The 17,570-nt window shown below is 28.8% G+C and overlaps 1 protein-coding gene across 2 annotated transcripts in view; it reads right to left on the bottom strand.

Moving 5' to 3' along the window:
• Positions 1-17,570, bottom strand: part of LOC100568758 — a 95,146-nt gene that overhangs the window by 63,101 nt on the left and 14,475 nt on the right. For both annotated transcript variants that reach the window (XM_029487115.1, XM_008182568.3), the window contains exons 8-15: positions 15,166-15,204; positions 14,996-15,031; positions 11,484-11,528; positions 7,059-7,103; positions 6,417-6,434; positions 5,777-5,794; positions 3,080-3,127; positions 2,618-2,680 (exon numbers count right to left, since the gene is read on the bottom strand). In XM_029487115.1, coding sequence (XP_029342975.1) covers positions 2,618-2,680; positions 3,080-3,127; positions 5,777-5,794; positions 6,417-6,434; positions 7,059-7,103; positions 11,484-11,528; positions 14,996-15,031; positions 15,166-15,204 — 312 coding nt within the window. The remainder of the gene's footprint in view (positions 1-2,617; positions 2,681-3,079; positions 3,128-5,776; positions 5,795-6,416; positions 6,435-7,058; positions 7,104-11,483; positions 11,529-14,995; positions 15,032-15,165; positions 15,205-17,570) is intronic.

The following is a 17,570-nucleotide window of genomic DNA, read 5'->3' as shown; positions in this document are numbered from 1 at the left end:
CAGATATTCTTTCCATCTTTTGGCCCTTTGATCAGCTTCTAGTAATAATTCGCCGTTTTTGTTTACTAGGGTTCCTGCGTTTTGTTTCCTTTCACGAAAAAGCTTTTTGGTTTCTGAAAACGCCAGGTCACTTCTTCCTTTTTTTAAAAAATTTTCTATTCCCTTACATTGCTCATCTAGCCATTTTTCTTTCGCTTTTTTTTATCTTCCTTTGCACTTCATTTCGTATTCTTTTGTATTGTTGTTGTTCTTGTGTGTTAGTTTGATTTTTATACCTTCTTCTTTCATTTATTAGCTTAACTATTTCGTCTGTAATAATAACTATTATTATTATTATTAAACAGCTTTATGAAATGTGACTATTTCATAGACTATGAAAGAATATTAATTGATATGTTATATTTTGAATTATTATGATTATTTAAATAAATATTTTTGTATAATATTATAATATAGCTTAAAATGGAAAATGTTAACGTTGCAGAGTTTTTTATGGTCAATCGTGTAGGTTTTCTTTTGTATTCCGATTTCCTTTGATACACCGATCAATCGTTTCGCTAAAAAGGTGTTCTATGCTCAATAGTGTCTCAGCCGTTGTGTGATTGTGTTTTCACTTATAGCCGTTCGCTGTCGGGTCTGCAATCCACCGCAGGGGGATTGCCTATCTGATTTGCTGTAGCATATTGTCTGCGATCCGACGAAGTCGGATTGCCTACCTAGGTGGCTAACTTGAAAGTTAGGTAATCGATTTTGACTTGCTAGACACTCCAACACGGTTTTCGACTTTACACTTTTTACATAAGAAAAAGCACTGGACATGCGACGGCACATACCACTTTATCCGCCACAGGCGGATTGCTTATTTTTTTTTCATAGACACTCTAACATGCAGGTTTTTGAATTTAAATTTTTTTACACATACAAAAAATACCGGACATATGCTCGGGGATGGTATCATTGAATTGCCGATTTTCATGGGCCATGGGAGATTTCTAGACACTGAAACTAGACTTTTAAACTTTCCCACCTTCGAAACGAGACCACCATAGAGCCAGGCCTTATCACAAAACCTCCTTCTATATAAGTGTGGCATTTATAATTCGACTGTGTCTCCAAAATCAGTACTCACTTACAACTAACACGGGGGGCTTGGGGGTCTAACTATATTTTCCGTTATTTTTCTTCAGTTATCTACACTACCAATGTGGTCGGCAATCCACCGTAGGTGGATTGCATACCTGGTGATATACGCTTTTCATTATGTCTGCAATTCGATTGCCTACCTATGTGATTTGATGACTGATAGCTAGACAATCGAATACACCTATCGAATCTACACTTTTTAACAACACAGGAGATCGTATCCAGCCTATCCATTTAAAACGTTTGTGACGGATTGCAAGACGCTCTAACTCTTAAACATTCCCGTCAAAACGCCAAGCCTTATCTCCAATCCATATCACTAATCCTTATCACAAATCCTAAATTTTCGTCTTACAACTTTACTGCCGCGACTTTTATAATTCCATTGACATTACATTGTCTCCAAAATCGGTACCCACTCTCAGCGAGTCCAATGGGCCCCGAGTTACACTTAGAGCTAGTATATTAATAAAGTAAACTGAAGTTAGACTTTCAGTATAGCCAACATTATTAGCGGGGGGAAATAAACAATATATATATAATTATATATACACGCGACAAGATTATTATTGAGTTATATATATATATATACCTATATATATAATATATTTGTTTATTGATTTATATGTGATGTCTATGTGAAGTTCAAGTTAAAAAAATCACAAATGTACAAATATAATACGTACAGTTAACTTCTATACAACATCACTAAGATACTACACATGTACTTAAAACTACGTCATTGCACAGACATCTATAAATGTGACCATTTTTTACAACATCTATGTGCAGTTTAAGAGATGTAATTTCTGAGCAGTAATTGTTGACTATCTCGTTGATGTAAAATAGACGTTAAGATGAGAAATCACATTTGAGACTTCAAATTAACCATCTCTGAGACGTGATGTCGAATGCACAGTGGGTTTATACGTTATAACCAGTGTTCGGATTAGATAAGTATTTTTTATTTAGATAAAGATAAAGATAATGCAACTCAAATGTATCTAGATAGAGATAAAAGATAACTTAACTCATATTTATCTAGATAAAAAAAAGATACAATTATTTTTTAAATAGTTATAAATTTTGGTATATTTTAGTTGGACACTAGGAACATAATAATAATAATGATATAAATAAAAATAATTACATTTTTTATAAACCATAAACTTTGATTTAAAATCTGTATAAATATTTAAAAATTTAGTACAATTTCGCGATTTTTATCAATAAAAAATGTATCTAGATGAATTTATTTAGATAAGTAAAAAAAATATCTAAGATGAACGTTTAGATACCTTGTAACTATTTATCTAGATAAGATAAAATATGAACAAATAATTATCTAGATATTCATATAGATAAATTTATCTAGATAAGTCCGAACACTGGTTATAGGTAACTTATGAAGTTAAAATAATTTTGTATTGTTAAAAAATAACTGTTCAAAATGTTGGTATAAAAATAATATTACTTTTATAATTGTCTGACAAGTCTTCAAAATCCTCATCACATAATTCATTCGGTTCTTCTTGATCTATTTAAAACATGATTAATATTGTTATAACATCACATGTATACCTAATAATAATATAAATTATTATTTATGAACAGTTTAATAAACATTTGAACGTTAAAGTATAATTACACCAATATGTTAGCCTAGATATATTATGTAAGTAATTGGTTCATTCCAATAAAAGCTCCAGTAATCAAATAAATTCAAGTTAACCTGATGATTAAAATATATTGTAATAAGTAGGTAATAATTAGATATATTATCATTACAATTCGTTATACATTTGAACATTTCTAATACACATAAAATATACTCATTTTATGGATCAGATTAAAATGTAATTTAATTAACAATTGTTTTTATAATATTATAATACTTATATATTTTAAAATATAAACAAAATTCATAATCACTCACCAGTAACAATACCAAATGCAATTTCAGCTCTTTTTCCGAGATTCGTTTCTAAAAATAATAATAATATCATGTCTTATAGTAAGTTAATTATTATTATAAGAATTATTCCTCGCAGGATTTTAAAATTTATAAGAAACTTAAATTAAATAGTTGAAACTTAAAAATCAGAGATTTCATTCCCAAACTGTTATTAATTATTGTAGAAAATGTTGAAAGTTTAGTTTAATATATTACATTAATTAATCTAACAAGAATAAAATATTAGGCATAGTTAGTGGACACTTGGGGGGAATAATAGCTCCCCATGATCCGTTATACATGTCTGCCCCTGGAAGAAGTAAAGCCCCCCCAAAAAAATTGACCAAACTATGCCTATGGTCATACGTATCTAGTATTATTTCCCAAATTTACAAATCATAGATTTTATTCAGACAATAAAAAAACTTTTAGTTTTGTATATAATAAATAATTATCGTACCCATATAATATGTTAAAAATCTAGATACTTTCAGATTTACAAAAACAACAAAAATCTCGTTGCCATGTACATATTATGAGTGTTTGAAAAATCTACAATTCAATTACCATTTCTTGCAATCAGTACGAACAATTTTTCATTTTTCCGTAAGAAAGACCGTTAAAAGCTAATACGTATATCCGTATAGGAAATAATCTATTAATTACTATTCTACATATATATATATATATTATAATCAGATTAATATGCCCAAGGCCGAATTAATGCAACTGGTATTCGACGACTTACGAAGAAATAGACCAAAACCGTTGCCGGAAAGCTGGGATTTGAAGAAATTTTGGGTGCACAGAAGATTTCTATCCATGCCAAACATGGCCGTAATGGGCACAAAGTCTTCAGCGCCAAAGATTGTAGGGTGACGATCCACACCAAAGTTACTTTAGGTCACCAGCGATATCCAGAGACCGGAACCGTCTGCAGAACATCGGGAGTCCAAGGGTTCGCTGGAGGGCAAGCCATGTGTATCTATGCCGAATATCGCTGTGCGTACACGTTTAGCTGGCGATGCTCCAGATTTAGGATTGCCGTCTTGATAGCAAGACAGAGTTGCCGGTTTCGAATACGACGCAACACACGGATGGAGCGCCTGTAACTACGGTCAAACACAGACGTCCACGCCGTTCGTTATGGAGCTATTGTTGTTGTGGTTCTATTGACCACATATACGATTATTATAATAATAATTTAAATGTAATAATGTAATAATAATGTAATAATGTATAATAACAATGTAATAATGTAATAACTTTATAGCTTAATTTATTAACTGGCAGTTGTTGGGTAAGTATAATATGTTATATTATTATTTTGTTGACCCAGAAGTTATGAGACAGAAATTAAGTCTTGAAATTGTATATGTGTTTTAACGACAACTACGACACATTTTCAACACGAATAAAAGGGTAAAAAAAAACAATATTGGAAGAGATTCATTAAGTAAAAGAAGATTTAAAAAATATAAAGATTTAAGAAAGAAATCAATGATGACATTGAAATACGAGTAGATATTACATAAATAGTATAAATAATAATCGTACAGAACAACTATCTGAAAAAAACTAGAAAAATATCAAGCATTTCATTATAATCCTACTATTTTTTATGTTTATGATTACCGGATTTCGATTGTCTCATGTATTCATTGCTAAACATTACAATTAAGAGATGAGGCCAATAGTATGTGTTTTGGAAATCGTAGAATTTTATTGGAGTTTTATGCTTTTCTGTGAGATATCAATCTTATAATGGAAAATATTATAGATTTATTAAACATTTTCTTGTAATATATTAGAGATTATACTGTTCTAGAATACATCTTGCATTTAAAGGGAAATATCAAGAGTTTAATTGGACGTAATAAAGTATTCTTGAGATTTACCATGTCTTTTTAAGAAATAATTCAAGGATATTTTATTGAAAATGTACTCTGTTCTAAGATATATCGATTCTTCAAAGGAAATGTCATGGAACTTATGAGATGTGTAAAGGATTCTATTTGAAATGTCACGGAATTTATGGAAATTGTCCAGGATTTTATAGGAAAATTAGATTTTTGAGGAAATATCAATCCTCTAATGAGAAATGTCATAGATTAAATAAGCATTGGTAAGTATTTTATGAGGAATTTACCTATGTTATTCTGTGAAATATTAATCCTCTAATGAGCGATATACCTATTAATTCTAATATAAAATATCATGTATTTTTTGTGGGACATTAAGATTTTCAAGAGTTTAACCAGAAATATCAATGCTTTTATGAGTTACCTACATCGTATTATTATAGTAATGTATACTTTTCTGTGAAATATCGATCCTCTAATGGAACTATAGATTCTATTTAGATTTATATAAAAAATGTATATTTATATAGGTATATTTTGTGATTCTCGTATAGATACTGATCTTCACCAGATCCGGCTGTGTATAGATATATCTATGTTGAATTTCAAATAAATCGGAAGGGTAGTTATCAAGATTATGAGTGTGGAAAAAGCGACATTAATTTTTATTTATATAGATAGATAATGTATTCAACACTTTTCTTGCTCTACCCAGAATCTAAAATCTAAAATTCAATCTGCATTTTAATAAAACACATTTGTACTTTTTACGTTAAATAGTAAGTTATGCACATTGTATAAAATGGAATATGCTTACTTGTAAATTCTAAATTATCTATAACAAATATTAAAAATTATAAATTATACCATTCGAAATTTTCTCTTTTTATTGCTGCTAATTTTTGTTATTTTATTTTGATTTAAATTGTTAATACTAGGTATTTTATGTTCCATTATTAAAAATTATAATTATTACTTATTATTATAACTTTAAACTTTTAAAAATGTTTTCTATCAACTTAACTTAACTAAATTCAAATTATCATTAAGAGGATGTCAGAGCACTATTTTTATTTTCTCTCTGGCCCACGCGCCACTTAGACAAAACGCATTTACGCAGAATAATTTTTTCTATGTTTTTAAGTAACCTTAGAGTAAAATAACCTATTAAAAAAAAGATAGAGAATAATATTTTTGAGGGAATGACATATCGATTTGTCTAAATATCATCTTAAAACAATTTAAAAATAATTCAAATTTTCAAAATTTTTTTGTTTTATTTGAAAGTCGAATACTAAGCCAAATTACAATAAAATATAAGATCGATTCTGCGTTAATGCGTTTTGTCTATGTTGCGCGTGGCCCAGAAAGAGAAAAGAAATAGTGCGCTGACATCCTCTAAACTTCCCCAGGCTTACGCAGTTACGCATACATTGCATAAAATTAAATATGCTTACATGTATATTTTAAATTCTCTGTAAAAAATATTGAAAATTATAAAATATACCATAAGATGAATTTTTTTCATTTATTGCTGTTACTATTTATTATTTGATTGTGATTTAAATTGTTAGTACTAGGTATATTATGTCCTACAAAGGTCAAGGATGCCCGTTAAGTAGAAATAATATACTGAAAGAACTTCATTCATGTCATATGGGAACTTTTGAATGATTTAGTGAGATCATACTTTTGGTGGCAAGGGCCAAGGAATGAAGAAAGAAATTGAAAATATTACACATAATTGCGACAGTTGTCTTAATAAAAGTTAATAGACATCCATAAAAATCTATTATATCTTCATGGAAATGGACAGGAAAACCATGTGCACTGTGATTTTATTGGGCCATACTTTCAAAATAATCATTTTTTGCCACATCTGTTGCAACCATCACGAAATGGTTAAAAACGTTTCCGGTTAATTCGATGACAACAATGTAATATACACATTTTCAGAAATGTCAGTATAGGAAAATTTCAATTCAGATTAGTAATAATTTTATATTATGTAATAAGGCGTATTGGAAATTAAAATCATTTATATTAAAACCATAGGTACCTAACTGTTAAACTGTTTATAATCACATAATATTATGTACCTGGTTTTTTTCCAAACAGTTTTGAAACTTCATTTTTAAATGGTTCTAAAATATTTAAAATTAAAATTAGAAAATAGTAGGTATAATATTATTGTATGGGGCATAATTATTAAACAATATGAGTTTGTAACGTCACGAACGTTCAAAGTTTCAAACAATAAAGTAATGTTTGGTTTTTTTTTCAAACAGAATAGAACAATAGATGAAAATAATAATATTATTAAATTACATTGTAAATTAATAATTAATGAACCTAAATGAATAAACCTAAATGCCTTATAAATAATAAAAAATTAGAATTTAGAACTTTTTAAACTTAACTGGTGGGAATTCAACTTTATCGTGAATGGAGTATGCAAACTCGAATCTAAATTATGTCACTAACGTTACATTATAAAATTAATGGCAGATATTTCTTTTCAAACACTCTATTCTTATAGGCAAATTACGCTTATATTATACGGCATTTAAAATCTTTTATCATGTTGTTCACAGCAAAATACAGGAGACCTTTCTACTTTTTTGTCTACACTGCTTAAAATAACTCAAGTGAGTCTGCTATACTCTAGAGTCAACTTAGAATGTCTGGATACTAAGCACGGGCTTACTAACTGACATTTACTTCATTCCCAAACTTCTCAACGGCACTATATCTTGTTCTGAGATGTTGGCACTTGTACAATGTCTCACTCTTGTCAATCTATCGTTCTCAATTAAAACACACCATACATAATATAGATATCATAACCCTATAGATCACATATCTTGTCAAAGGTGGGCATTAAACTAGGTTAGTTTATTTTTTAATCAACCTTATGAACTTACTGGAAAACATTTTGAAATTTTCCGTTTATACGTAAATATTACTATAACAGTATAAAATTAAAATAATCCAATACAAAAACACAAACATTTCTGTTCTATTTCTTGATAACATAATTTCGTGTATCTATATTAAATATTAGTATATTTTTATTAAGTTCTATATTATATATTAAGCGAGTTGCAATTATAAATGTTTTTAATAAAATAAAATTACTAATTAACAATTGTTATGTTTTATTCGTTTCTATGGTGATAAACAAAGCGTTAGAAATTAAAATCCCATTTTTAGCGTTTTTTCGTAATTTTTCGGTGGTTTTTCCCGTGGCATTAAATAACTATTGAGAAAATCAGAAAATAACCTCTTTAAAGTACCATCTTGATCCAATTTTCTAAAAGATAAGGTACTATATATTGAAATCGAAGCACTCCTTCTGGAAGAAATTTTGTATACAGGAACAGGATATAAAAAAAAAAAATAAACACCATTATAAAAACAATAGCTTCCTCGCTCTGCTCAGAATCTAAAATAGTAGATAAGAAAATCCATTTTATATGACATTCTCCACGTGTGCCGAGACGGCGGTAGTCAGCAATGGAGATGTTGGTATTGTGTTTTAATGTTTTAATGTTTTTCTAACTTTTCATAATAACTTCTATTTTCATGAAATAATTACAATTTAAACATGAATAAATAAATTATTTCAGACTATTTTTTTAATAAATCTTTAATAATCAAAAATCAAAATTAACCGAAAATAACCGAAATTAACCGGTATTTTTCAAAACCGGTATATTTTTTTAGAAAACCGAAACAAAATCGGAACCCTTAAACAAATTAATTTAATAACCAGAACCGGAACCGGAACCGAAATACCCAACAGGATATAAAAAGAAAAAGAAAAAGAAAAAAAAAATAAATAAATAAACACAATTGTAAAAGCAATAGCTCCCTCGCTCTGCTCAGAATCTAAAATATATAAGTTGTATAAAATACTAAAATGTATAAATGAATACGTAATATTTATAAAAATAATTTTTGTTGTCAATAAAATATAGAAAACTATGATAATAATTACAATTCCTGTCATAATTCATTTTTTTTACTCACTTTTGCTAGCACTGTTTAGGTTAGGTTGCTGGTTCACTACTTTTTAAAGTAGTTATTTGAAACCAACTTAACAAAATCATTGTGTATTATATTAAACTTTTTTTTGGTCGAAAAGTGAGTCGGCCTAAAAGGAAAGGGTACGTTTTTGGTCTTATTAAGATGTATTAATGTCCGCACGCAACTAACTGACTGTGTACGATCAAATGTATATTTAGATTGATATACGGCACCCACAATTTCACGTTATGAAATCTTTTTTCGTTGTCGGTAAAGTATAGTATTATACTCAATAATAAAATTATTATAACGTATGTTTGTGTATACACGGATGATTAATAATAAGAAATTAATCAATAATATCACAATTTTTTTTTTGGTCCTGGGGGGGATTGATCCCGACCTCCCCCCCCCCACGTATGTACGCCACTGAGGTCATGTAATCATCTTCACGTATTATGACATACAATTGCTATACGATATAAAAAAATATATTTGTTAAATTATTAATTTGAGATGAGTATAGTTTATATTATTAAATAATAGTGAAGTAAAAGTAAAATGGTAGGTATACGGTGTACATTATGATAAAAGTTCAATAAAATTATTTTTTAAAATTTATAAATTAGAAACTAGAAGGACACATTCACTCTTTTTGTGATTTACATACTAATTTTTTAAAAAAATAGATTAACTTTTTTTAAACTGAGTTAAGTTAATATTTTTTTCTATATTAACTTTTAACTTATCGAGTTAAATTTATAATTTGTTAACTTTTAACTTATTGATCTTGTGTCTTCTTAACTTAACTTAACTTGAGTTTATTATTTTCATTAACTTGCCCATCTTTGTATTTTGTGAATGCAACAAAGTAACTAATGCCGATATATTCAATTCAAAAACCAATATATCAATACAATAGGTTATTTATGTTAACATTTCATAAATATCATTATATTGTGTCTTACATTTATTTTTATTTTTAATGGTAATAATTAATTAGGTCTATTTTATGTTCTTTTCTTTATATAATGTATTATTATGCCCAGTAGCGGATCTGAAGCTTATTTAGGAGGGGTGAATTGGTATCATAGAATTTCAATATATACATATAGACATCTGTTATATATAAAAAAAAATTAAACCGTATAAAAATTCAACAGTTTTTTATTAAATAAACAAATGTATTAATAATTTATTTGAGCAACAATTGAATGGTTCTTTTTTTACCAGTCGCAAATCTGTCAATGATTTTTTCCGTATCAATGCTTATGTCCTTATGAGTATTGAGTAAAGCTAAGCCAGTTAATCTTTCCTCACCCATGCTTGACCTCATCCACGTTTTTAATCTAATAAACAAGGCAATAAGCAAAATACCAAAAGCAGGAAAGCATAATATGGTTATCAGCTATAGGCAGGAAAGTTATAGGTAGGAAGTAAAATTGGTAAAAGACACACTAAACATTTTAAAATATACATTAATTTTAAAAATCTGCTCTATACTATAAATGAGGCAGTTTATACAAAAATATTTTATAATAAGCTCAAATATTAAGAGGACGCTACACCCCCATGTGGTGTCTCCGTCTTACAAAATATGTATACAACACAGAAAAAACTGTTCTGCGCGGGATAGAACCACTCAGGCTGTAGTAAAAGTAAAGACTCCAAATTGATAGACAATATAGTTCAAAACATTATAGGTATGTGAAATATCATTATTTTTTTTGATATGGCTTATACGAAAAAAAGTTCTTAATATTTAAAAATCCATTATTTTTTGTTTTTTTTTTCAAACTTCAATAAGTACTTAACTTTGTCTGTACTTCCAATATCAAAAAATAAAAATGATATTTCACAGGTAAAGTTCTCTTTTTTATGAGGTGACAATTGAAAAATGGGAAATGCAACAATGAAAATAAAGTATTCAGCACTCAATATTAAAATTGAGTTATTTACCACAGTCAAAGTGAACAAAATATTTAATTTATTTTATAAAAATGTGATAACAGCTTTATACGGCGGTACAGCACGCTGTAGCACTGCTTGGCGATAAAATGATTTTATCTGTCATTCTATCTATAATCTAAAACTATAAACCGTAGCCAGTTTTTTACAGCAATTGTGATTATAACCAAGAAAATATTCTTTTAATATCTATGATTATAAACGATTTCAAATTTGTTTTGAACATAATCTTGTTATTTAAATTCGATAATTTGTATTGATAATCAAAAAACAATATAATTGATAAGATATTAAAAAAAATACCCTCTTTGTCACGCCTGCACCGAAAGTTTGGTTTTCGACCACGGTTGAAGCGTTCGAAAGCAACCTTTTTCCGTCCAGCGGGCGGAAAAGAGGAAATCCCCAAAAGTGTCGGGCCACGTCCCCCTCAAATCCGCCCCTGATTATGCCGTAATAGTTGTATAAATGTTCTGCGGTCGAGCCAACACGGGTGTTTAATTAAATAAATTATAAAACACTTTACGTACCAAAACACTTAGTCACCTCGTTTCTACCACCTTCTTCTAATACTCCTATTAAAAAAATTCTAATTTGTAGAAACACAAAATAAATATTTATACAACTATAATACTGTTAAAAATGTTTTTAGAAAGAATTATTTACAGTTAACTTTAAAAAGTTTTATTGTGGATTGCAAAATTTGAAAATATTTATGCAAATGTCATGTGCTAAGATGTTTGATATTATCCATGAAGTATAATATTATATAACCATATAGGTAAACAAAAGTCATAAACGACATTCATAAATCATATTTTAATGTTACATATAGGTACTTTAGCCATTACGTAGAGAAATGTATAATATAATGCGACTTATATTATAGTATTAGTTAGGTAAACCTCAATGCGCAGGCAGCTAGCACTGCTCTAGACAGCTTAAAATATAATATAAGGTAAACATTGAATTCTATTATTATGAAATGTGTCATCAATTAATACTATACAGTGATCAGTATATTGTTCTATATAAAATATGTTAATTTAATATTTATCCGTGGCTCGACGCGGCACAGTGGCTGAAATCTATCACGAAACGTGATTAAGAGTAAACAATGGCCGCTGCTACTAGTTCTCGGATGGGTGACCACCTGAGTTCACAATGGCAAAAACTTTGCCACACAATGTACACATAGGTACAGGTGTTGCCAACCAACCGTACCAACCGTTTCAACCTTATGGCCGTAACCCCTACAATATGTAGTGACCATAGTTGCCCGGCTCTAGACCAGAATTTCTTAAACTTTTTTATCCATGGAACTTTTATCGTGGAACCCCTGTTTTTTTTTAACTTTTTAGATTTTAGATTGTGAGTGGAGCGATGAATGTATTGGTTTTACAAGAATGTGTTTTTTAATTGTTTTGTGTACACGATTAGTAGTCGAAATAATGCTTAGATTTTCAACTTCAGTATCTTGTTCGATGGGAAAGTGAATCTAGTTAGTACTTTTAGGTCTAAATTTAAAATTCCCAATAGTTTTCAAAAAACCAGGTAAACTGCATAAACTTAAAATTTCTTTACATAAGCATTTAAAGTTCACATTTTCACAAAAGGCGTAAAAATCACGAACATTTGAAAATTATTTTGAGTTAGAAATTCCTAAAAATTTTACTTTTTAAATCTTATATTCTAAAATATAATACAAAATTCCTTTTAAGGTTACCTATCTTTATAAAAAAATTCAACTTACCAGCTACCGTATTAATTATAAGTAATAACTAATAACAATATAAATATAATATAAAATATCCACACTGACAAACCGTCACCGCTCAGAATCGTTTTTCGTATATAATGATATCACATCATTGAATTCAAATTTAATACCATCCATTATACAGTGATCCACGTCTTGAAACCTACTGTTCAACAGAGCAAAATCCACTTACCCACCTTTTTTTATTTAGCTTACATCAATAAGTTATTACAGCTCGACAATTAGAACCCCTACTTTGTTTCAATAGTTTTAATGCATCATTTTATGTAAGGATTATTTGCATTCAAAATAATAATAATGCGTATACTACACTTAATTCAAAAATATTTTAAATTATAATAGACAGACAGGACTTCTCAAAATATATTATCCCTTCACTGAAAAAATACACATACGTTTCGCGGAACCCTGAAGTGATCATAGTTAAAGAAACGCTGCTCCAGAACAATAAAAAAATTAATAATTATCCTAATGAAAATAAATAAATTTTATTGATTTTATTGATTTATTTATTTATTTAAGCATACAATACGGGCATGTGACAAATTTAATTAAAATTACAAAAGTGTAATATAAAGGCAAGTACTTATTAAAAATAATTTAGTTAGGTTTATGAGATGGACAAGGTGGGATCAGAATTGGCATTAAACACACAGCGCTGAAGTGGTTAATTTAAACATTTACACATCTTAAATCACCAATTAATTTTAAATATGCAACAATGGGACAACTTTGCAATCGCTTGATAAATCTGTCACTGCAGATCTAGGTTTTGTTCTCTGTCCTACGCTTAGCCCTAACTTACATATTGAACGAGCTTAATGTAAGTCGCTTAAAATCTTAGAACTTACTAAACGAATAACTGCAGAGTTTAAATTAACATTCCGCCTTAAGGCACTGTACTGTTCGCTTGTTAGGCTCATTCTCGAATACGACTCTGTCATTTGGAATCCTAATACTGCACATAATACAATAATATGCTTTAGCGAGTACAAAATACATTTTTACAATATGTAAGTTATGAACTCACGATTCAATGTCCTCCTCATAATTATTTACCTATACTCGAGTATCTAAAACCTGATTCACTATAGCAGATCATCGGCTTGCCACTAACCTTAAATTTCTTTCTAAATTATTAAATGTGCAGATTAACTCACCTGCTCTCTAATTCCTATAAATGTCCTTCTACGCTTCACTCGTCAACATAACACTTTTAAAGTGCTAACATTCTCCACGAATTATGGTTTAAAATCAGCCTTGGATATTTTATATCATATTTATATTGTTTTTGTTAGTACGGTAGCCGGTTAAGTTGAATCAATTAATATTATTTGTTTATTATCATATTTTTATATAATAAATAATAATATAGTTTAGAAGTTTCAATCACCCACGAATAATATTTTTTAATATAACACCAAACTAAAATCGTTTTTCATCGTTTAAATATCTAATTTATTCCGAATTTTAACAAAAAATAACTCTAAAAAAACTGTGTTTTTATATTTTTTAGAATATTTGGTTACAGTATAGCCTATACTTACGTGGAACCTTGTTTTAAATTTTCAATCCTTAGCTAGGTTAGGCTATTTGAACATTTTATACATTTTTAACTACAAAATCATTTTAATATTTCAATTTGATAAATTTTGTATTCATTTGGACTTTAAATGCTTATAAAAAAAAAATTTGCATTACATTTTCATGCTTTTTGACCCAAAAAATAACATTTTATTGACATTTATAGACAAAAAAAAATAAAACAATTGAAAATGGAAAATTTCCGTAGCAGCTCAAAACGAGTCAAAACATTTTAAAAATGTTATCAAGTTTAGGAATTGATAAAATAAACATATTTACATATTACTAACTAGATTCACGTTCCCATTGAAGGAGATACTGAAGTGGAGAATTGAAGCATTATTTTGACTACTTATAATGTAAGTACACAGCCACAAAACATAAAAAATAAAAAACACACATCATTGTAAGATCAATACATTCGTTGCTTCACTCAGAATCTAAAACAAAAACACTGTTATTATGAAGACAATAGATAAAATATAGATAAACAATAATAGATAATTAATTTCTATAGTGGTAGCTTTGAAAAATATACTAATTTTATATCGAGAGAGGGAGTGATTTTAAAACGTATTGACCATTCGATATATTTCTTTTAGACATCATTTTATGAGCCTAGTATGAATTATTTAAGTTAACATTAAATAAATGATTATGCTTTTAATATGATCAAACCTAAGCATTCGACAGGTTTTTCTGTAGTTATACGATCTAAAAGAAATAGAAAACAAATTATTTAAATGTAATAAATTATTTCATTAGTTTTATTTTTATGAACTTATAAACCCTAAAAAAAAATTAATATTGTGATTAATTGTTACAGAATAACTTTATGTGGAACTTACTTGGATGGCAGCAATATTTTAATATTTTAAAAACATAAGCTGAAAACATATGTTAAATTTTAACACATTATGTTAAAAATTATCATGTTCGTATAAATATCAGAACAGATTTAAAAAAATGTATATTAATGTAGGTACCTATATGAATATCTTTATCTATATACCTATATATACAGGATGGGTTACGGGAATAGGGATAAAAACAAATAAGTATATATAACTCATGATGTTTTAGACGTACAATTATTTTATTGATATTTTATCATACACAAATAAGTGCCATTTTAAGTTTTGAAAAGAACATCGAGCATATTATGACGTCCATCTTGTTCGTAGCACGAAGAAAGTCGGTCCAACAAATTTGAGTGAACGCGTTGAAGCAAGTTTTCGTCTATTAATGCAATTTCCATTTTTATTGCATCCTTAAGTTCGTCTAGTGTACGTGGTTTTGATTCGTAAACACGTGACTTCAGATAACCCCAAAGGAAAAAATCGCACACTGTCAAGTCAGGTGACCTAGGAGGCAATGATAAAATTAATTCTGAATGCACGCTGTACTTTCACTACCGATTCGTTGTTTTTGACAAATGAGTCGTACGCGAACACACGGTGAACGGCACTCCACTGCTCCATTGTGGAAACTAAATGGCATTATCTAACGGATCGAATGAGACCTTTCCAACTTACTCGCACTCAGCTTACGTCGAGAAAAACCCATCTATTTTTAGCCATATTCCCGTGACCCACTCATCCATATCTATATATATAAATGTGAAAATGAAAACCTTTGAGTTATATGATCTCGGAAACTACTGAACCGATCGTTATGATTTTTTTTTTTTAAAATTTAAGAGCTCATTGCGGATAAGTTTTATGGTATTTATCGATTATCTAACTTAATAAACAAAGGAGTTATCAATTATTATAAATTTTCATAAAATTCAGATCGAAATTTTTGTTTATAAATGGTTGCCACGAGTGAAGTCATATAAAATATTTAAATACATAATTATATTTAATCGTTTTAAGTCGTTGCCACGAGCACAAATTAATATTTGTGTGTAGATTAAACCTCTGGGAAGAAGACAGACTAATTTAGGATTTGTTAAAATTGGTATTTTTTTATTCATCTGATATTAGTATCATTTTATTATATAGATTATATTAATCCACCATAGTTGGAATACGACAAACTTGGTATAACTTTGATACTTTAGAGTTAAATCATACACCTACGTACAAACAGCACGGGGTCCGCAATCTACCGTAGGTAGATTGCCTACCTGTTAATATACTGCTGCGAATCAGAATTTTTATTCCGGGAAACGGAAAAGTTAAGATACATTTTGAACCACATACACAGGGCCGGATTTAGAACAAGTGCCGCCCAAGGCCCTTTGAAATATGCCGCCCCTACCCCAAGAAAAAAAAATTGTAATTATTTCTAATAAATCCATTTCATTTTAATGAAATTAGGTCAATAGTAATTATAAACAAAACAAATAATAATTATAAATCCTAATTAGGCATTATCAGTATACATTTTTAATCTTAATCTTAAAATAATCTTAATAATCTTTAATCTTATATCTAGTAATACTTAATAGTTAAACTTATACCTAATCATAACCTATGTTATCTATAACATTTTACGACGAACATTTTTAGACGCGAAATCGTCGATTATATCATCATAATTTATACTTCGAAGCATCTCAGATTCTATGTGTAGTATTGATGTCGCGTTTAATCTATCTGACTCCAAAGTTGAACGAAGATGCGATTTCACTCTTTTCAATGCTGAAAACGACCGCTCTGCTGTACAATTTGTTGCAAACGTGCACAAATACTGAAATACATACGTAACGCTGTTGTGACGTTCGGGTAAATATCTATTAAATTATTTGTATACAACATCTTACAAAGTTCTTGGGCGTTTCTTTTTTTGTCGGATTTAAAAAAAAGATGATCACGCAAATGAAGACATTCATTTATAAATGATTCTTCAATATCATTAGGATATTGTTCTATTAGTGCCCTAGTTTTTTTAGAAATTATTTCCTCGTCAAAACTACAAATATTCGTAAGAAAATCAAACTTGACACATAAATCTTTATATGAACTTCCACGTCTTACGAGTTCAGCATTCAATTTATCCAATATAACGAAGAATACATTTATTCTGAAATCTTCCTTGCCTGTTTCTGTGATCACTTCATAAATTTTTTCGTCGAATTGACGTTTTCTCTTAACAGTTCTCCGCTTGTCTTTTTTGTACTGCATTTCACCGCATATTTGTATAGCTTTTCCTTCATATTCTTCAAAATTATTTCTAATTCTAGATATATACTGCTCTAAGGATCCATATAATTCAACGATCATTCCTAATTCAATATTAACTGATT

This window comes from Acyrthosiphon pisum, chromosome A1 (assembly GCF_005508785.2).
Source record: "Acyrthosiphon pisum isolate AL4f chromosome A1, pea_aphid_22Mar2018_4r6ur, whole genome shotgun sequence".
Classification (NCBI taxonomy): domain Eukaryota; kingdom Metazoa; phylum Arthropoda; class Insecta; order Hemiptera; family Aphididae; genus Acyrthosiphon; species Acyrthosiphon pisum.
This window is presented reverse-complemented; position numbering and strand designations above follow the sequence as displayed.